Below are 21,070 nucleotides of genomic sequence, written 5' to 3'. Positions count from 1 at the left end.
GAAAAACGTATTAATGGGGCTCAAAGTAATAGGCGTCATGTGGCCTGGTCGCAAAAATGCAGGAATTGGTGCTGATTGTAGTTTTACACTGTTGTTTCCAGGAATGGTTCCTCTGTCTAGTAGCTGGTCACAAGGCAGAAGCTGCTTGACAGCCAGAGTTGGAATGGGCTGAATAACTTCACAGCTAAATGAAGCACAGGTCTCTGTGTTACCCTCAGAGCAAGCATCATTCATGCTGCAGAGGGGAAACTGATTATTTGCTGCTTCAGGATGGAATGAACTTATCCAAGTATCCTAGTGCAGCATTCAAGTTTGCCATGAGTTTTCCTCTGAAGGGCTGGGCCCTGACTGCAGTGAGACAAAGGCAGGACCAGAGTGATGCTCTTTTGTCCAGTATGTGCAGAGTGACCGCTGCATTAGCTGGGGTTAATGTGGTGTCTCTGTTTTCCCCTCTGCAGCCACGGGACTCGATGTGCAGGAGAGGTGTCTGCAGCTGCCAACAACAACATCTGCGGTGTGGGAGTCGCCTACAACTCCAAGGTGGCAGGTACAGTACCAAGCCTAGCAGTCCTGACAGCAGTGTGCTTCATGCAGCACTGCTCTGCAGGAACAGGGAGCATAGCCCAGCCCAGGACTGCAGGCTGGCACTGGGCCATGTGTTTATTACTTCTCACACTAGCTGTGGAGAGTCTCTGCTGCCTTCACTGAGGGCCCTATATAGCTTCTTCAATGACATTGCAAAGGAACAGCTCTCTTCCTCCTTTTGTTAACCTCTGTATTACCATTTTCAGTGCTCCTTCCCTGCGTCATGGCAGAATCGTTTGTGGCAAATCTTATTTTTCAGGAGAGAAGGTGCAAATTCCTGCTGCACTTGGAACCTGTACTTGAAAATGCAAATCCTATGCTGCTTGTATGCTTTAGGCTTTCAGAGTGCAGGCCCTGCAGTGCTGTAAATCTCTGCAGTTGTTGCTTTCCTCCCTTCTAATGAAGAATGTGGAGTGGTAAGAACAGATGCCCAGAGCAGACTGGCTGGTGCTTAGCACTCAACATTCTCTCCTCAGGTGTGCTGGATATTTTTACTTTGAGGTAGCTTTTTTTCTGCCCTGATGGACTGAGTACAGAGATTGGAGCTGAGCTCTTGAACAGGATATGTCAGTTGAGTTTCATCCTAAAGAAATCCATTTTCCTCACTGTATGGTTGCTCCGTAACGTTAGGAAGGGAGTAGCAAGTGGAGATGGGTGCTTAGGAATTACATTTAATTCCCCAGCGCATTCTAGAAAACTCCATCATAAATGCACCCGTTGGTTCCTCTGCTTGGCCTGGTTCACTGCTGACACAAAGGAGTAAGGGAAGGCCACATTTTGCCTGTCACCCGCACATTCCAAAGCAGGACCTCCAGGACACCAAGCTATATGTGCTAAGCAGTTACCCCCATAAGTGTCGCTTAGGAATTAGTAACTGGCCAAGGAGGTCTGGTGCTTGCCTTTCTCCACCAGTAATGACGATGTGTCTTCCAAGGATGCAGCGTTTCATGAAATGTGCATTCTGACAATCACTTTTAGAGGACTGTGAATTGAGGCATAGGAATTTAACAGCACCTCATATTTATTTGTAGTATAATCTACTGCATCAAACTGGTTGTTTAAAGATTGAAAGCTGAAGGCCTTTTCTGAAGACAAACAGCCTGCCAGATTTGCCTGCTCTGTAGCAAGATCCCCAGTGATTTGGGGGAATGGTGCTTTCGTTTATGAGGACAGTGTGCTCCTGCAGCACCACCGTGTGGTCAGTGGAAAATTAATAGGAGCTGTAGTTCGCATCTGACATGATTCAAAGGCGTGTTTGCAGGTTGGATTAGAAGTTGGTAAGCAAGGATGTGGGGAATTGTGTGCTTTGTTTCTTTTACCTCTTTTTTTTGTTTTTTTTCCCCTCGGGTCAAACCAGATGGCTCTGTCTGTTGTCCCTCATTTCCCTAGGATCAGTCATCAATTCTGTGGTTTCAGTGCAGACCTGCATTTTACAAGCACATCATGGGTTTTCTCAGTCACTGAGGTTCAGTGTAGAAACTTTGTAGTTTCTAGCCCAGATTAGCAGGTCAGGAATATCCAGCTTGGGTCAGTTTTCCAAATACCACTCTTTCCAGCTTTGTTTGGCCCATAGATTTTGTATTGCATACAGTAAAAGCACTGGCTTCCAAATCAAGCTCCCACTGCCATTCACACTGCTTGGCTCTGTGGTGCTGACTTCTGCCACATCTCTGTCCTGAAGCTGTTTGGAAAAACACAAAACTTCAACTCAAGGCCGTAATGAGATCTGAAATGTGTCCCTGGCTGCTCAGGTCTCATCCAAAGGCCCAGAGGTTGGCTGCCAGCAGCACTGTCCTGCATAGGGGAGTATGATAGATGCAAGGGCTTGGACTGCCTCTGTCCTACACTCTGCCTTGCTTTGGGACAGTGCTCTGAGGTTTTATAAAGTTGACACATCCTTGGATCATATCACTGAAACTCTGACTCAATTCCTATATAAAAAATGTGATCTACATACTTTTAGTATTTCATTACTATAAAATGCTGAGATTTCTTAACAGGAATGTTTTTCAAGTGTTTTTGAATAGCAGATGAATGATGCTATGTACTTAGAAAGCAGTGAAGTGTTTTTTCTTTCTGGGTCACACCACATTGCTGTGGCTGGGTGTGTTATGTGCTTGCATCCTGCTGGGAGGTAAGCACGCCTTGATGCAAAGTGTATGGTGAGTGCAGAACTGCTGAGTGACCAAAACTGCCAGCGGGTCTGGGGGAGTTACTCAGGTGCTGCTAGGTAATATCATGTTTACTCTTCTGCTAGGTGATGTCATGTTTATGCTGATTAAATTCACAGGTATTCGGATGCTTGACCAGCCATTTATGACAGACATTATTGAGGCTTCCTCTATCAGTCACATGCCTCAGGTCATAGATATCTACAGTGCCAGCTGGGGACCAACTGATAATGGAAAGACTGTGGATGGGCCTAGAGAGCTAACACTACAAGCGATGGCAGACGGTGTGAACAAGGTAACAATCCTATTAAATAACTGAGGTATTGGGTCAGGGGGATATGTACACACTTGCAGTAACACCAGGAGCTTAAGTATATGTGATAGGTGCTGCAGAACACAGTGCAATTATGTAAATTGTCTCAGCTTTCAGTGGGTTCCATTGATGTTGTCTCTGCAATATCTTGGCTTTCTTTTTTTAATCATGTTGTCTCAAGATACTGTGCTCTCTTGCACAGAGCTGTTTTCATCTCTGTTCAGCTTACATAGGCTTTTTATATGCTATCACAGTCAAAATTGAAAAGCCTGATCACATCCTGGCTCCAGAACCCTGTAAATGTTCCCTAACTTAAAAGATGCTAGCTATACTACTGATGTCACATTGTATTTTTTGATGTGCTGCCAGTTTAATTGTCATTTTGAATTTATTGTGTCTTTAAGGTCACTTGCATGGTCTTTATTACAGCTGTAATTGTACCACCACTGTCTGTGGAGTAATAGTCTCCAATACCAGGTCCCTCCTTGTTTTATTTCTATCCTTTCACTTCTTTCAAAGACACTCACTATCATCCTGTAATCTGTAAAACTGTACTTTATTAATAAATTCAGGTAAAATGTGTACCACAGCTCAGAGAGAAAACAATCTGGTTCAAAACAAACATTAGAGAAGTAATTTACAGTATGAGGGTGAGGAAGGATCTGGGATCTCTTAGATCTCTTAGGCTGCTTGCTAAGGAGAGAGAAGGGTGCTGGTGAGGTGCTTTCTGGGAAAGATAGCTCTCATACCGTATCAGAAGGCATGAAATGAACAGAAGAGTTCAAATTAGGAAACAGCTCTGTCAGACAACCACTGTGGAGTTGGAGGGCAGAAGGAATAGTATTGGATTGTACCTGAGAAAGATACTGTTGTCTAGGAACAATTACACTTAATTTTATAGTGGCAGTATCCTAGATATCTCCTGGCAATACATGCACGAAAGAAGAGATAGCTCCCCTCTAGATAACTCCCTTTGCATTTTGGCATAGCTTTATCTATCCTAATTATGTTCATTACATTTCCTGTCACAGAAAGGTTTGGGGATATAATTTGTTCTGATTTCTTTTCATGGAGAGCCAGATTTCCCAAAGGCATTTCATCATTTCTGTGGATGCTGGGAACTCTCCATGATGCTTTGAAAAACCCACTACAGGCTTCCCTGCATGTAAGGGAAGATTAACAGGCTTTTGATATGATACCATTCTACCTATCTTAGGTCTACAATCTACGCACAAAATTCTCTACTGAGTGTACGAATGTAAACCTCACTTTTCAGAATTTATATATATATATATATATATAAATATATATAAACAACACTTCCTATTAAAGAGAAAAGTAGCATATTTTACAAACTGAGACAAATAAATGCAGGAACGCTTTTTCTCAGTCTAGGGCTGATTCTCACCAGAGTGGTGGTTCATAAATTAGTGATGAAGCTGAAATATTGGCAGGGAGGAAGCAACATGCTAAGAATAAAAATGTGTTGTTGAACTAAAAGCAATACTTTCAAATATCCTGGAAGGAAATGGAAGATCTCTTGCACAGAGCAAGATTAATATCCTTGCCTCTAAGGCAATAAACTAAGAAGAAATTGGGAATGAGATTAAATTCTTAAAGGGAATATGCAGTTAACTGAACTGACAAACACTGGTAACGTTTGCTTTGTTGCTGCCATACTTGGGAATTTATCTCAAGGAGAGATGTGAGTTTCATTCTTACCCAGACTCCATTCTGGTGTCTTGTCTTTGGCATCCTCCTTCCAAACCTGCTGGGATGCCTGTTGCAAGCACTTGCCTGACAACTGTAACATGATGATAACACTTCTAGTTTGTGTGTCTGGATGTGTGGTTTGAAGCCATGCATTCATAACCAAGTGTAATACATGTAATCAGAAACTAGTTAGCTGTTTTTTGTTGCTAGGCCACAATTCACTCACTTTTCATACAATCTGTTCTTCACTGTCTTATCAGAGGACTTTTGTTTAGGGGCAGTAGTCAGCAGTGTGACTGGATCACTGAATAGCGGCAGTTGCATTGCAAAGATGTATGAGCTCACTGCTGAATTAGCAGGCACTTGAGGGTAGAGGTTGAAGTAGTTTTGTACACAAATATCCCTGAGCTGCAAGGCATCTGATGCTGGCTGCTCACTGTGACAGGCAACTGTGCTAGACTGTGCCTGAGTCAGATGTTCATTAGGGTAGCCTGCAATGGGCTAAGGGACAAATGCGGTTCTGTCTGGTGAATGTGCTCTGTTGCTCCCTCTTTAAACACAGTTGCCAGGAGCTGTAATGGATTTATTTAATGAAATGTTACTGTCTGGCTTCTAGGCATCATCTGTGGACAGCAGCATATTGTGGCATATAGGGAGAAAAGAGTCATATTTCTTTACAGCCTCAGTAAGTCACCGACCTAACATTGTTCTGGATGTCCTGAAATACCTTACCCCTGTACCAACCAGCCTTCTCATATGCTCAGTTGCATTGCCCCTAATGTATTGCATGTTTACAGATACATTTTTTCAGTGAGCTATAGAGGGTGGTTATTCCAGGTGCAGAGCTACAAACTAAAACACAGAGCAGGGCCAGAAACTGCCATGGTAGATTTGGGAATAAATAGCCCAGTGTTGAGTAACAGCTGTATCATGGCTGAGAGGAACTTTCATTTCAGAGAAGGGGTGTGAGCCTGTAGTAGCATTCTGTAAAAAATACGGCTGGACAGAGCAATGCTGTGTGATTTATGTATCCCTCGTGTGAGCTGTGCTTACCTATTTTGGGGGCTATACAACTTGGAGGGACAGGTGGTTTCCCAGTGGTAGCACAACTCTCTTAGTTATGTATCTTTTGTTCACTGGTACCTTTCAATCAGGATTATGTCATCAGACATCTTAAACTGTAAGGTAAGAAAAAAGTAACTAGCTCAAGAACTATTCCACCCACGCTTTACAGATATAACCCATCTTTAATGCAATATCCAGTAAACATTTCTTACTTGCTGTTTTATGAGTTCAATATTTCCAGCTTCAGCAATTGGAATTTAAGGCAGATATTAAATAAAAAAAAAAAAAAAAAGAGTAATCTAGTCTCTATCTATTGCATTTTTATGATATAGGCTTTTGTATTAGTGAGTTGCAAGGAGTTGCTCATGGACTGAATTAATTTCTTGAGACTTTGCCAGCTCATCCAGGATATATAAGACATGATCCATTCATGCCTGTGTTGGTGAAAATGCTGCTTCCATAATATGGTTCTACCTAAGAAAATGCTATACAAGTGCAAATTGCCAAGGGAGCAATACTAAGAATTTATAGTCTCATCATGGCTCTGTAATTGGGCTCAATAGTAGAAGAAGAAAAGATAGCATGGAAAATGAAATATTTCTCATTTGCCTCCATCCAAGGCCAAGCACGTTGCATTCTTGCTGTTTGAAATATGCTGAGATGGGTACATCATTAATGTATATGCAACTACATCTAACATTGTTTTGTTGGCTCAGTCGCCAAGTGAGGATAGGGAAATTATTTTATGACATTGTCTTCTGATTACTTCATTTCTAAGGAAGCCTTACAAGCTTCTTTGTATCTCTGGAGCCCTTTACTATCATATTGCTATTGTGTCTAGAATATGCATTGCAATTACAAGTCTTGTCTTATGTATTTAAGCTAAAATCAAACCAAATTACAATCCCACATGAGTATATTGTATGTCAGCTTTTCTGATGTTTACCCATTTGGCTGAGTGGGATACTTTCAGGCTTCAGTAAAACAGCATGAGCAGCTTTTCTAACCTAGTGATGGGATGCACGCCCCATCACCATGAACAAGCTCCAGATTTGGAGATCAGTCTGTGAGCATCTACTTTCTTGCCACAGCTCAGGGAGTGAATACACATATCTGGTGTAAATCCCAAATCTCATTGGTTTCTGTTGTGATATCTGCTGCTTCGGGCATGCCTTGGTCAGCTGAAGACCTTGGCTGTTGTGAGGCTTGTGCTCCACCTGATCCTGCGACAACGTTAAATATTGCCCTTCACAAACATTCAGATGACTGTCGCATAAGGAGTAGAAAACTGCTGTACTGCAGTAGCTTGGACCAGCATGGAGCAATGGGATTGATTTTTTTACAGATGTTACCAATATCAGAATTGTATCTGCAGAATTGTTGGGCTATAGTAATGTGTTATCACTTGTGATGTGCAGCTCAGGATCCAACAAAAAGGAATTGCTAGTTTAGGCTGAGCCAGAACATTTCAATTGATGGATTTTGCTTATTTTGTACTGATCATCAAGTTCTTTTCTTTTGTAAAATGGATCAAATTTATGTTGGAGAGTAAATTTGGAAGGGAAAGAAGAAATGTTTGATTTTGAGCTGGCGGAATTATTTTATTTTTAAATAGAAGCTTTTCTCTTGGCATTTTCCAAGCTCCCTTCCTGCTGAGGTGAACCATAATTGAAAGCTGATGCTGCTTCTTTTCACCAAAACTGTATTTTTCCACTCATTTCTCTTGGCTAACAGAAGCCCATCTAGTTTCAACAATAATTTAGGCATAGAAAATAGCTCAAGCACTATTTTTAGTGAAAGGAAGTATTAACAATTGCACAGTTAATTGGGGATTGTTGGAGGGGAGTTCAGTATTCTTCTGTGACCTAATAGAGACTGGAGTAAGTTATATAAAGCATTTTGTTAGGGTTTGACAATTCCAGGGCTCATTCTTTGAGAATCTCATAAAGGAATCTCATGTACTTGGGTGATTATGACTTGACCTAAATTGCTTTAGAAATCTGCTAGGAGGAACCAGTCAGCCAGCTAGCAAAGTCAATAAGGGCTCAATGGGCTGCTAGCTGGCAGCAGGTCAGAGATGCAGGAGAACACAGGCAGGCTCCAGAAAACCCTGGCAGTGCAAAAATAAAAACAGTAACAGTTTGGCGATGCCAAGGTCTTGCTGATTCCAGCTGGCTTAAACCACACAGCTGGGCTACTTGCACAAGGCAGAGGTGGGGAGAGCTCCTCGATGGCTGGAGAGCCCAGCCCAATACATCCACCAGGTCCCAACAGCAGGCAGATGGTGCTGCAGCTCTTCCACATCCTTCCTTGCCTTGGGGTTCCCCAGCTGGGGAACATGATGGAAATTTCCAGTGCTGCAAAGCTCCTCCAGACAGAGCAGCGTGTTCTGGATACGCCATGCCCTGGGCTGCAAACCACAGTTTGGCAGGATAATTAGCAAATATTATTGAAGGATGCAGTTCTTAATTACAAAACCTGTAAGGGTTTCCAAATAATTCAGTGCCAAAAGCTCTAATGATGCTGTTGAAAGAGAAACAAGGACTCTTTAAGGAGGAAATAAGTGGAAAATAATAAAGAATGGTAACTGGCCAAGTCCTATCCAAAAGTTGCTAAGACCAATGGCAGAGACTTGAAAAAGCTGTAGAATTCTTTTGCCTTTCCTGGAAAAACAGCTCATGTCTTAGCAGGCACAAAAATTGCTACTAAATATACAGAAGGTGCTGTGAGACACTTCTTTTTTTTTTCTTCAGAAGAAATGAGGAATTACTATTGTGTCATGCAAAAAAAAAAAAAAAAAAGTTGCAAAGCCAGAGAGTCTGTACCAGAGACAGGCTGTAAAGATTGTGATGTTCCTTCCATCCACCTTCAGCAACCATGATTGCTGGGCTGGAGTGAGCAACTTACAGGAGCCAAAGCAGAGGCTGAGCTGTGTTACGGGCCCAGCTGTTACAGGAACACCTGACAGTCTTTACAAGAAGGGCCAAGGGAAGCTGAAGGAGATTTATTTGCCAATACCACCAGCTTTTATCTGGAAAGTGTGATCCAGGAGTGAAAGCTTAGAGGAATACTGGCTTAGGCACTAGCCCAGCAAGCATGATGTATGAACACAATAAAAAACTGAAAAAGAGTTCACCTTAAGTTACATAAAATGGATTAGACTGCAGTTCCCTGCCTGCTCACTTGTGCAAGGTTGTTCAGTAAAGGAATTTTCCTGGGATTATGGTCTTTAGAAGTTGAGAAAATGGATAATAAAACTTCTCTGGGATATTTTTTGCCAGTAGCACAACATCTCACAAAGAGCACTGGAAATAGAAAACCTGCTGTTTCTGCCAAGAAAACTTCTCAGTAGCTGTCTGTGACTTTCTGAGCATATAGCCTTGCTCAGGATTTCATTTGGATTAGTGTGATTTGAGAGGTGAGACTCTTTTAGGCTGCTCCTCAATGCACTGACATCCATTTTCAGCTGTGAGTGCGAGTTGTGGCTTCAGATGGCTCAGAAGTGTGAGTGACAAGCTCTGTATTGCTTTTGGGGAAAATGAACAGATTTCAACAGGATTGTGGAGAAAAGATACTCTTTAAAATGTACCTTCTTGTCTTGCAGTCTTCCCTCTTATTTCTCGATCTTCCTTCAGGCTCCCTCTGGTGTTTCTAGTGCCTATTACTAGCATCTTGTCCAATCTTGTTTTTGTCCTAAATTTACAGCAGTCTAAGTTGAGTGACACCACTGAAATTGTTGAGGTTCATAAAAGTTGAGATGTAAAAGGAGCTTTCAGTTGGCTTTAAGTATGATGCTTGGTTGACCCCAGTGAGATTTTTCTGGTTTGCACAAATACCATCCAGGGAATTGAAAATTAACTTCCTTTGAAGCCATACATCTCTGCATGGTACTTGGAGTAATGCCTGAGGACAGTCAATGAGCAGTTTGCTTCTGCAAACCCGCCCTAAGAATCATTGCAAATATTGCACTAGGGCTGCTATCAGCTTTTTCCAGTAGTAATTGCCACTTTTGAGTCCTGGCCGAAAGGGAAATACAATAGAAATTAGAGTATTAAAAGGTAATTAAAAAAAAAAACAACAACCAAACAAATCAGCATAAAACACCATTATGCCACGCTTGTGGATGCAACTCTCATAGAAGTGATATCCTTTGACTGTTCTCCAAATAGGCAGTGATGGCATTATACCTGCCCTCACTAGCACTTAGCAGGCTTACTACACCCACGAACCCAACCCCAAATTTCAGTTCCGTTGTGGATGCCACCTGAACCCACCAGCAATCTGTTCTACCTGTTTTCTGCCATCCACCACAAATCCCATCTGTGGGGTGTGCTGCTTTGCAGCAATTCCCGCTTTTGGCAGCACGGAGCCATTTGCCATGCAGGGCAAAGTCTGCTTCCCGACACTGTATGAATGCTAACTGCCTGGCACCAGACTGTTTTCCTGAATTTGTCACATGAAAATTAAGCGTTTCATCTCTCTTCAGAATGGCTAGAAGGAAAGGCTTGTTTAAGATCAGTCCCAGACATGCCAAACATCCTGTTCCTGGCACTAGCAGTGTGTCTTCTGGGGATGGGTGGGTGCTCTAGCTGTCATTGAGGCTGTCCAAAAGGCACAGATGGTGACACGGTGGTGTGATGGTGCATGTGGGCAGGACAGCAAGCTTGTGATGTAGTCTGGGAACTGAGTCCAAAGCCCAGGTAGCAGCAGTCTAGCACAAGCTCATTATTTTGATTTTATGTATTTTTGCCACAGCATCCTCTTCCTTTAAAACTAAAATGATTGATCTCAGATCTTGGTAGGAGTTCTCAGACTGATTTCAGTACACTTATTTCATAGTCATCATCTTAATTATGAAAATCTCTGTCCTGAGGTGTTACGTACCCCAGTGGCAGCAGACCTGCTGTGCAATTCAGTGGATTATAATGTAACCCTCTAAGATGCTTGAAATAATGAGGTTGCTCTGTTCAGTGAGGTATGATGAAAAATAGAAGCTACTGCTGGGAGCTCAGATTTTATTTAAATTATTTGCAGAAAAGGTTCTTATTAAAATACCATTGCAAGTTGCTTTGTTTGCATATGCTTTAATTTCCATTTTTTGCTGGACAATGAAAAGACCAGAAAATATTTTTTCTCATCTTCTACCCAGTGCACACACAAACAGTATGCTAAATTGAGGCCTTGTACCCTGGTGATGCTGCTGGAAGTAAACACTGGACATTAGACTAAACAGAGAGAAATTTTGGCTGTGCTGCTATCAGTGGGAGATCTGTGCTTGGTTTCAGTGGCATTGATCTTCCTCCAAGCATCAAGGCTCTGAGGTCTTACCTTCTTCCAGTCTTAGGATGGCATGAGAAGACGGAGTGGAGTTGATCCCTTCCCAGTCCTTGCTTACCTGAAATGGGAGAGGATACAAATTTTTTTAACAGGAAGGTCATAGCTTCAGTATCTCCCATTCATCTCTGGACTTTGCAGTGGTTTTGGTAGACCATCTTTCTGTAGATGATTCATTTGATTTCTTTTTTTCTGCTTGGTCATAGAAGCTGACTTGCCAAAAAAAAAACAACAAAAACCAAACAGCTCTGTGTCAGTGATACTTAAGAGAAAATCTATTGAGAGTATTGAGAGGAAAAAGGTGCTGGCTTTACAGATTTTGTAGCCCTTGTCCAAACCTAATTAGATCTTACAAAGCCAGTGTCTGAGATGACCTATATTGCTTTTAAAAGAACACCTTCATTAAAGCATTTAGACCTTGACATAAGCACTAATGAATCTATAAAATGTCTTAGCATATGGCACAGAAACCTTCATCAAACAAAGCAGGAGATAAATGGAAACGCTCCGTGTGCATGAAGTTGCAAAGTTGGCTGTGGCTGCCAGTTAACCAATTTTAATAACCTGCAGAAGCCCATTTTATTTCAGCTTACAGCTGGCGTATATTTTGTTTGGACCAGTTTTCTCCTTTAGAGACATTTAGTTTCACAACTACGTGTGCTGTTGAGCATAGGTGCTGTTTTCTATTTGCAGTTTAATCCAGGAGGGCCAACTTTCCCTTTTCACAGGGCCGGGGAGGGAAAGGAAGCATCTACGTCTGGGCCTCTGGAGATGGGGGCAGCTATGATGACTGCAACTGTGACGGTTATGCATCAAGTATGTGGACAATCTCCATCAATTCTGCAATAAATGATGGACGGACAGCTCTGTATGATGAAAGCTGCTCTTCAACCCTAGCCTCCACATTCAGTAATGGGAGGAAGAGAAATCCGGAGGCTGGCGTGGTGAGTCCAGATATTATTGTGGTGTTGCTGCTGTCTTTTTGCACTCCCACGACCCGTTACAACTCTGACTGCTTTGGAGCTCCAGATGGTCCTTTGTTCAGATGGATATTTTCTCGTCTGCAGCATGTGATTGTGCCAAGGCTGTCAGCTGAGGAGATGTGGAATTAACATTGAGAACAACAGTGATCTTCCATATCTTAGAGATTCATATATTTCGTGCTTTCTTTTATCAGAAACCAGATTTAGAAGTTCAATTGCCCTCTTTCCAGAGGACAATTTGACAAAAGGCTTCTGTTTAAAGCTAAAAAAAAAAGGGTTTGATATCTGAAATCATCCTTAATTGTTCTGGCAGAGCAGTCACGAATCAGATTTCTGCTGTACTAGGAGCTGAACAGGGCAAACAGACAGTCAGTTGCCTTAGAGGAAATGTGGATGTTCAGATTACCCTCAGAGATACAGTCAAGCATTGAGAGCACTGTGGAGCACCATACTCAAGTCCTTTACAGGGCCATACTTACTAGTAGAAAATATGTGTTTTATGTTCGAGTCTAACTGGGATTCCCTTCCACTATACTGATACTGCTCTTCAGCACCTCCAGACTAGCCAGGATGTAGTCTGATTCACAGAAGGGAAAACTGTGGTGTAGTAACTCAAGGTCTGCCCTTCCCAAAAACCATTATACATTTTCCTTAACTCTATCTCAAGCTCCAAAGACTTTATTCATTTTAGGTAGCATCCTAAATGCCTGTGTGCAATAGCAGATAGAAAAATACTGCTTTCTGTCTTGGTGTCAGCATTGTGCTGGTATCAGCTGAAGTGATACCTTTGTAATTATCGCCATAAAATGCACTTCTAAGGTTTTCCTTAGGTCTGCATGGAAGACTGCAGCCAGTCTTGGCTTTGGAGTTGTATAAGCCTTAGAAATCTCAGTACTGTTAACAATTCTAGTTTCCAACACTCATGACAACCATAATGAAACTTAAGGCGAAACTTAAGTTTGGTTAAACTTTGCTTATAGGAAATAACTGATATCTGTTTAAGTTTGAGACCTAAGTGGTAGTGAAAGTTGTTTTCCTACATCGTAACCTATTCTTGCATTCTTACCTTCTGTAACTATGTCCCCCAATACTTTAAATTCATACACAGTTCCAAAGAAGACAGATCCTCTGAACAAATGCACAATTATTCTGAAGTGCAAAACTCCACTCTCTATATTGTTCTACATCTGCAGCTGCAAGGAAAATGGAGTAACTCATTTCATTAATTAAATCTAATATCATTGCAGGCTACAACAGACTTGTATGGCAACTGCACCCTGCGTCACTCAGGAACGTCTGCAGCTGCCCCTGAAGCAGCAGGAGTGTTCGCCTTGGCCCTGGAGGCTAAGTATGCTGTTAAGGCATTCCTTGTGAGCTCGGAGTGGGCCTGGGGTTTGTTTAATGTTCATCGTATGAACATGGCTGCTGGATTAAGCAGGATGAGCAGCTGATGCGCTATTGGATAGAGACATGGCTGGTGACTTACAGGGCGACCTGTGGCCTTCCCCAAGCCACAGGCAGATACATTTTGATTGAATTGCTCTCTGTGTGTCCTGTACATCCAGGGGTTTGTCTTCCCAGCACTATTTGAGGGAGAGGTTACTTCATTTCTCCACGTATTTAGTGGGGAGCACCTAGCTTACAAAAGCAAAATAATGAATCTGTAGTATCTGATGGGAGTTCATCTTGTCCCACGGACTGTTCACAGTGGAAAATATATAGCGGAGTGAGTAAGAAGCGGGGATTAACAGTGATCTTTCATGTAAGCAGCCTGGGCAATCAGTTGTTTGGGGAGGGAGCGATCAGCCTATCCCTTTTAACAGCCACAGGCAGAGCTCGAATTTGTCTGACTCTTTTTAAGCTTGTCAGTGATTTGGCATCTGCATCATCCAGTGTCAATCAATTCCACAGTAATAATATTTGTTGGCAGTGGTGTGGAATGCTTCTTTTGTCCTTCCTTATCCCATGGCTGGTAATCTGCTTTTGTGCTATATAATTGCTGTGTTATGTGGAAGAACAAATATCCAGTGTCTGTTTACCTTCTTCATGCTATTTATAACATTGGAGACCTCTAGTATATCTTGCCTCATTATCTTCTTTTCTAATGACTAGGAAAAGTTTTCCTTACAATAATCTACACCATCTCTTTCCTTTGTGTTGAACTGTTTTATGAAATGGAAGAGCATTTGCTCAGCTATACAGCTTCAGTTGCTGTAATCTCAGCATGAACTGAACACTATGTACATAGTTCTCTTTGACAATATATAGAAGAATGAAGATTTAGCAGAGGAGACAAAATTTATATCACCAGTGGAGCAGTGATTATTGTGCTCAGAGCACAACTTGGGCCAGTTCTCATTTTTCAGATTTTATGTGTGTCAAACAAACGTGCCAAGTATCTTAACTTTGGACGATCAATCCTTCCACTATCAGATTTGTTCAGTGGGACAGCCACAATGTAATAAATTAATATGGCCATACAAATAAGGATTTAATGAATTTTCTGACCACTGCATGTTTAACTTGGACTACAGTCCTAATTTCTCAGTAATAATGATCATTACTCTTTATCTGGGCTGCCCATGAAGCGGGTAATAAATCTTATCAAACTGTTGTGAGTAGAAATTAAGACTAATCCCCGTGGTCTGCAGCTGGTTCTCTAGCCTTTGCTGAGAAGGAAAGAAAGAAAGAACTGTCCGTGTCTTCTACCACTCTGGCTGTCATAAACTTCTGTTGTATTGTGCAGAATTTCCCTGGATGAGTAACAGTTGCCTTCACAGGAATGGCTAGCAATTTCCCATGCTGGCTGCTCTTGCCTGCAGTATGTCTCTCAGCTTGTGTGCATCTGACATGTCTCTGAAAACAAGCTAATCTGTGAGATGGGAAGTTCCATTTTAAAAAGTTTTGCAAGTGATCTTTGGTGTTCTGTATCTCATGTCACCTTGAAAAAATGAAAGCAATTAGTTATTCTGGTGTACATTCAGCATGCATGCATGCATTACTTAGGGCACAGAAAGCTGAAAAACAGAACCTTTTCGGTTGATGATTTGAATCAGACATATTATAATGCTGAAAGAGTTCATAAAACAAATGGAATAGCTTCAGCTATGTAGAATTAAAACGTCAGTTCTGAATCTTCCAGAATAATAACTTATAAGTGCCCTTCCTATCGTCATAATCACTGCAAAGCTAGGAGGACAAGAGCTGATGATGAAAAATGATCACAAAATCTAGACAAATGTTCCTTTAGTGCATCCATTTGTGCTAGCAGATCATGGGTGATAAAGCTCTATAGTAACTTACAATGCAAACCTGCAGCCACCCACAGCCTATATATCCACATTTGCAGTCTGCTGAAATGACCGAGACCTTGACTGTTAGAGCTCACCAGCTCTATCTGAGCAGAGCTGCTCTGGATGAACCTTGGGAGGTCCATGGAAAAAGCAGGTGGAGCAGGCAAGGAGAAGAGAGTGAGATCTAAGACAAGGGTTTCACAAAGTTGTCCATAATTTTTTTTTTTTTTTTTTTTTTTTTTTTTTTTTTTTTGCATTGTTTTCAGGATCTGATATGTTATCCTACTCATTCCCAGTAGATAGTAGATAGTTCATGTCTAGTTGAAAGCAGTTGCTTTCAGAAACTATTCTTGCTCCCTTGAAATCAACAGAAGCTTTTTACTGGTATGTGCATAGATTCAATTTCTGTGAGATTCACAGAAGCAAATTTCAGCAAAGGACTTACGTTATTTTATTTAATATCTCTGGGAAAAGACTGTACTGTTTGTTTTCCCTGTTACTTTTCCACAGCTTGGATCTGACCTGGAGAGACATGCAGCATCTGACAGTTCTCACCTCCAAAAGGAACCAGCTTCATGATGAAGTTCATCGGTGGCGTAGGAATGGTGTTGGGCTGGAGTTCAATCATTTGTTTGGCTATGGTGTCCTAGATGCAGGAGCAATGGTTAAGATGGCAAAAGACTGGAAGACCGTTCCCGAGAGATTCCACTGTGTTGGGGGGTCAATACAGGAACCTGAGTAAGTCCAGTATATGTGTTTTGTTTTTTCAGTCATTGAAGAGATCACAGGCATGCAAATACCTTGACAAAGAGCTCGATAAGCAGAGAAACATAATGAACACATAATAAACACCAGTAGTGTCAATAGCAGCATCCATTTCTCATAAGTGCTTACTGGTATGTTTGCACCAAAGTTTGTGTGAATAAAGAGCTTGTGCATGAGTGAAAACCTGGGAGGCTGGCCCCATAAATTGCCCAAATTGCTGCCGCATGAAATACTTCTTAGCCAAGTCCTGCTGACCTATTTTAGCAGGCAGATTTATCTTCAGAAGAAACAGTCATCTATAGGCACCAGACATTCAGTTTGAATGTTACAGCATTTAATTGTGTTTGGCTTGTTCTTCAAGTCACTAATTGCAGGCAGGCTAGGTTGTCAAATTATTTTCTGATTACCTTTGCGTGCTAAAGTGAATGAGTCAACAAGTGAATTAATACTACTTGACTACAACAGCTATCATTCAATTCAATTATTGAAAAATTGACCTAATGATGGCCAATTTATGTCTTGAAACACTTGAAATCTGACATTTCGGTGCCATTTCTGAAAGCATCATTATTCTGTCATAAGAAGAAATTAATCCAATATGCTTCCCTTGTAGTAGATAGCTCTACTAAGCAAAGACTGAGTTTGCTCCCATCGTCCTGATGGGTTTGTATTTGATAATGAAATTTCTACTGCACTTCCACTTGTTTTTCCAGTTTGATCATGCAGCAGCAGCATTTGCTATATGTGTTCTATATGTCTATATATACATATATTTGTGTATCTATTTTCCCTATATACTTAGGTAGATAGTGATGGCACAGGGGTGTGTACCACAGCAGCATTACCCATTAGCAGAAACAGGGCACCATATTTTGGTGCTGATAGAGAAGACTCACACTGTGAGGTCCTCCCTCATTCACTGCCAGGGATATAAGCATGGCAAAGCACTGTAAGTAGGTATCAGATGATAACAAATCAGATTGCTTTGAGGCTGGTGCTTCCCATGCAGAGAAATTTCAAGCAGATAGCAACCGTGAGATGATGTTCTTCACTTCCAGCTGCCATATAGTGCATTTTCTTTGTGCTGAGGAACACAAAATGCATCTCGAGGGAATCAGACTGAGGTGTTCAAATACTTTAGCTATATAATATTTATGTTATACCTATAGCTTCTGCAGTAGCACATCCTGAAAATTCAGAATGCTACATTTTTAGACCGTTTAAGGTAAGTGAATGCCTTGAGGATCTGGGCACAAATGTGTATTTACTCTGCAAGTAGTCCCAAGAAATCAACCTTCTAGGAGAGGAGGACAGAGACAGGCCTGAGCTGGTATTAGTGATGTGCTGAACAATATTTAGAGACTGTCTCAGTCTGAGACTTAGAGACTTAGTCTGAGACTTAGAGCTTGTCTCAGGAAGAGATTTCCTGAAAGTCAGGAAACGCTTGAATGAAATGCTTTCACTGCTCTCTGAAGAATGCACTATTTCAGTAGCAAAGGGAAAGGTTGGATTTACACTCTCATTTCTTTTCAAGAGAAGGCATTCCACTTACACAATGCAGTCAGTGCCCCTTGAAAGAGACACACTTCCATATTTCACTGCAAAACCTAGGTCCTGAGCAGGACTGCGAGTGCTGGGAAGGTGCTGTGTGCAACCTGCTTTGCACAGGGCCAGTGTAAATGCTTCCCCAGGTTTCCTCAGCTGTGTGGGGTGCAACAGCGCTGTGAGTGCATGCGTGTTTGGCAGCTCAGCAAACAAGTGTGCTTTCTTCCTGAGCACTCCTGTTCGGGATCAGCTCGAGGCCAATAATTTTCTTGCAAGCATACTTTTCAAGTGAGCTGAAATGAGGTTCAATATTTGCATTAGTTTCCGAATCACAGCAAGGATACAGACTTGAATACTGCTGCACTGAATTTTTGTGCAAGTGGCTCCAGAGTGGTTTGCTGCTGTCTTTTGAGGTGGCTGACACAACGACTACTCATGGCTCTTTAACTGAAAACACATTATTATGCAAATACCCAATAATAGCAGTGAGAAGTAGAGGCAGCTTTTAAGTAAATGTTAATGTTTCTTAAGTAGCAGTTATGCACTTCTTAATAGTATTCTTTCTCTCATTGTGTAGGTGTACATTTCATAATGTATTTTCAAATTAGGGTTTTACTATCATTTTCTAAAAAGAGAATGTTTTATTTCTGGTTAGGTTTGCAGCTATTATTTCCTTACCTTTTCATATATTAATGAGGCAAACAGTACAGGTTTTTCTCTAGGGCATCAATAAATAATGGTTTTAGAATAAGCCATTGTGCTGTAAATATCCTTTTAATTTGCTTAATTATCTTTTGACTGCAGAAAGATACCACCAAGTGGCAAGTTGGTCCTCACACTTACAACTGATGCTTGTGAGGGGAAGGAGAATTTTGTCCGTTACCTTGAACACGTCCAAGCAGTTATAACTGTGAATTCAACTCGGCGAGGAGACCTCAACATCAACATGACCTCGCCAATGGGAACGAAGTCCATCCTACTGAGCCGACGTCCAAGGGATGATGACTCCAAGGTGGGTTTTGACAAATGGCCTTTCATGACCACACACACTTGGGGAGAAGACCCCCGAGGCACCTGGGTTCTAGAGATTGGGTTTATTGGCGGTGTGCCACAGCGGGGTGTGCTGAAGGAGTGGACACTGATGCTGCATGGGACCCAGAGCGCACCATACATAGACCAAATAGTAAAAGATTATCAGTCCAAACTGGCCATGTCCAAGAAGGAAGAGCTGGAAGAAGAATTAGATGAAGCAGTGGAGAGAAGCCTGAAGAGTATACTGAGCAAGAACTAGAGCTGTTCTGCATGAGTGTCTTTCCTTTCCCAGATCCTTCTGTTCACCTTTCTGCTATCCAAACCTCTGTGTTAGACATATAACAATGATCGTCTCTGTAGCCAAATTATCACTTTCTTGATTTTAAAGTCTTATATATTGTCAATAATTATTTTAATCACCACCAAAGCAATCATTTTTTTACTCTAAACCACAAATATATTGTCCCCCACCAAATAACTATGTACAGTTTGTGATTCTTCTTTTGTGTCATACAAATAGGTAATATCTGTAAACATGCCAATAGCTATTCCCTTCATATTTTTGTGGTATCTGTTGTTTGTATTTAAAAAAAAACAAACAAAAAAAGTGAATTTTAATATTGGCTGTTGATGATAATGGGTGCATTTTAAAAAATTATTGTGAAAGAGGGAATTTACAAAGAGGTTGGCTGGAGAGGTCTTTGAATGTCTAACAGCTCCTTTTGAATCATGGGCTTCTGTGGGAACTTCCCCACTGAGTTCAACCAAAATAGCACTAGACCCTAGAAAAAGAGATGATCTAGAGATGAAAAATTTTCAGTCCAATTTTTGGAAACCGGTTTTAGAGTTTTCTTTAGTATAAACACATAGACAGTATGCACATTAGCACTTCAGCCACAGAATGGTTCTGCAACAAGCACGCGATTGGGAAGGCAAGGCAAGGCTAGGGCCAGGTGATAAAGGGAAGTGCATTGCAAACAGTCAGGGCATTCTAGAAGCACAAATTTCAGAGTGGGTTGTTTTTTGTTATTATTATGTTGTCAATTTAGATCAGCTTACCATCTTACAGTGGTATGAGTACGTAGGGAATGATCTGTAAGGTTTCTTGCAACCTGTGTGCCAAAGTGCATCTGTCCACCTCTATACTTAATGCTCTATACTACAGCAGCAGAAGATGCAGCCGTGTCAGCATTTCCAATCTCAGACCCCTGTTTTCTGGGGTTTTCAGCCTGGCTGTCAGCAAATTGCTGTGGGAAATAAGAAAAACGCAGCTTGAGTCCCCAAACCATTTTAATTCAAATTTCACTTTTAAAAATAGAGATTTGTTATTTTTGTGTTATACAAATATATTTAAGGAGAAAAATATGCCTATGTAATTTATGTGTAATGCAACGTTGGCCTTCTTCGGAAAATAAAATATAGTGCATTTGGGAAGATTTGTCAGTAATTCTTGCTTTTGGTGTCAGTCCCACCTTCAGCTTTCACACGTAAGTCTGTCTCACCTGCCTTGGGGTCTGCTCTGGCTGTTGCCACATCACGCTCCCCTCTGTGTGGACTCAAGGTAACAACCACTACAGGTTCTCAAGTGTGAGAGCCCAAACTGAACGTCTGAGAAATAAAGGGTCTTGATTCTGCAAGTACTGCACTCACAGTAACAGCAGCAGACCTACTCAAGCATTGATGTAAAGCAGGTGCTTAAGATGTCGGAAGGATCCAACATCCACTGCTTAGACATCCACTGTTTTGGCAGTGACTGGTTTCAGAGTTTTATTATGTATTTTTAATATACAGAGTATTCATCTAAATTGTTTTACTAAGAATTTTTCTGGTTAATCAGGTGTGCAGTGGCAGAAACATAGTAAGCAAATAAATATTTATCTAATAAATTAAAAATGTAACCCAAAGGTTATATGGTGCGTACGTTTCACTTAAAAATGTATAACTTCTTGTTACTTCAAGTGAATATCCATCTTCTATCCTTCCATCAGGCCTGTTCTTTCCTTTCCAAATACAAATGCAAAATAAAGAGCTAAATCTACTCACAGTCTTTGTGAATTACGTTGTAAGCCCCAGACAAGCAGCCCCGTGCTGTTCAGAGGTTCTGCACTACATGCAGAGACAGTAGGGTCATATTTGGATAACACAGGTGTCAGAAGGACAAGAACCAGCCCCTGTGTGGTTTCTGTTTTTAAAGCACTCTGTTATTCGTTCTGATACATTACAGTGTCAGCTGTGTTTAACCTGCAGATTTAAGAATTAAGCCAAGGACAA

The 21,070-nt window shown here is 41.3% G+C and overlaps 1 protein-coding gene across 1 annotated transcript in view; it reads left to right on the top strand.

Annotated features, from left to right (window-relative positions):
- Positions 1 to 20,837, top strand: part of PCSK2 (proprotein convertase subtilisin/kexin type 2) — a 93,202-nt gene extending 72,365 nt beyond the window's left edge. The window contains exons 7-12 of the mRNA XM_042894097.1: positions 459 to 547; positions 2,876 to 3,051; positions 11,910 to 12,125; positions 13,412 to 13,512; positions 15,968 to 16,195; positions 18,572 to 20,837. Of these exons, the coding sequence (XP_042750031.1) occupies positions 459 to 547; positions 2,876 to 3,051; positions 11,910 to 12,125; positions 13,412 to 13,512; positions 15,968 to 16,195; positions 18,572 to 19,058 (1,297 nt within the window). The 3' untranslated portion in view covers positions 19,059 to 20,837. The remainder of the gene's footprint in view (positions 1 to 458; positions 548 to 2,875; positions 3,052 to 11,909; positions 12,126 to 13,411; positions 13,513 to 15,967; positions 16,196 to 18,571) is intronic.
- The last annotated feature ends 233 nt before the right edge of the window (positions 20,838 to 21,070 follow it).

Source organism: Lagopus leucura, unplaced genomic scaffold (genome assembly GCF_019238085.1).
Source record: "Lagopus leucura isolate 7727_CA_CO unplaced genomic scaffold, USGS_WTPT01 Super-Scaffold_73, whole genome shotgun sequence".
NCBI classification, from domain to species: Eukaryota; Metazoa; Chordata; class Aves; order Galliformes; family Phasianidae; genus Lagopus; species Lagopus leucura.
The sequence above is the reverse complement of the archived record's forward strand: the minus strand, read 5'-3'. Positions and strand labels throughout refer to the sequence as shown.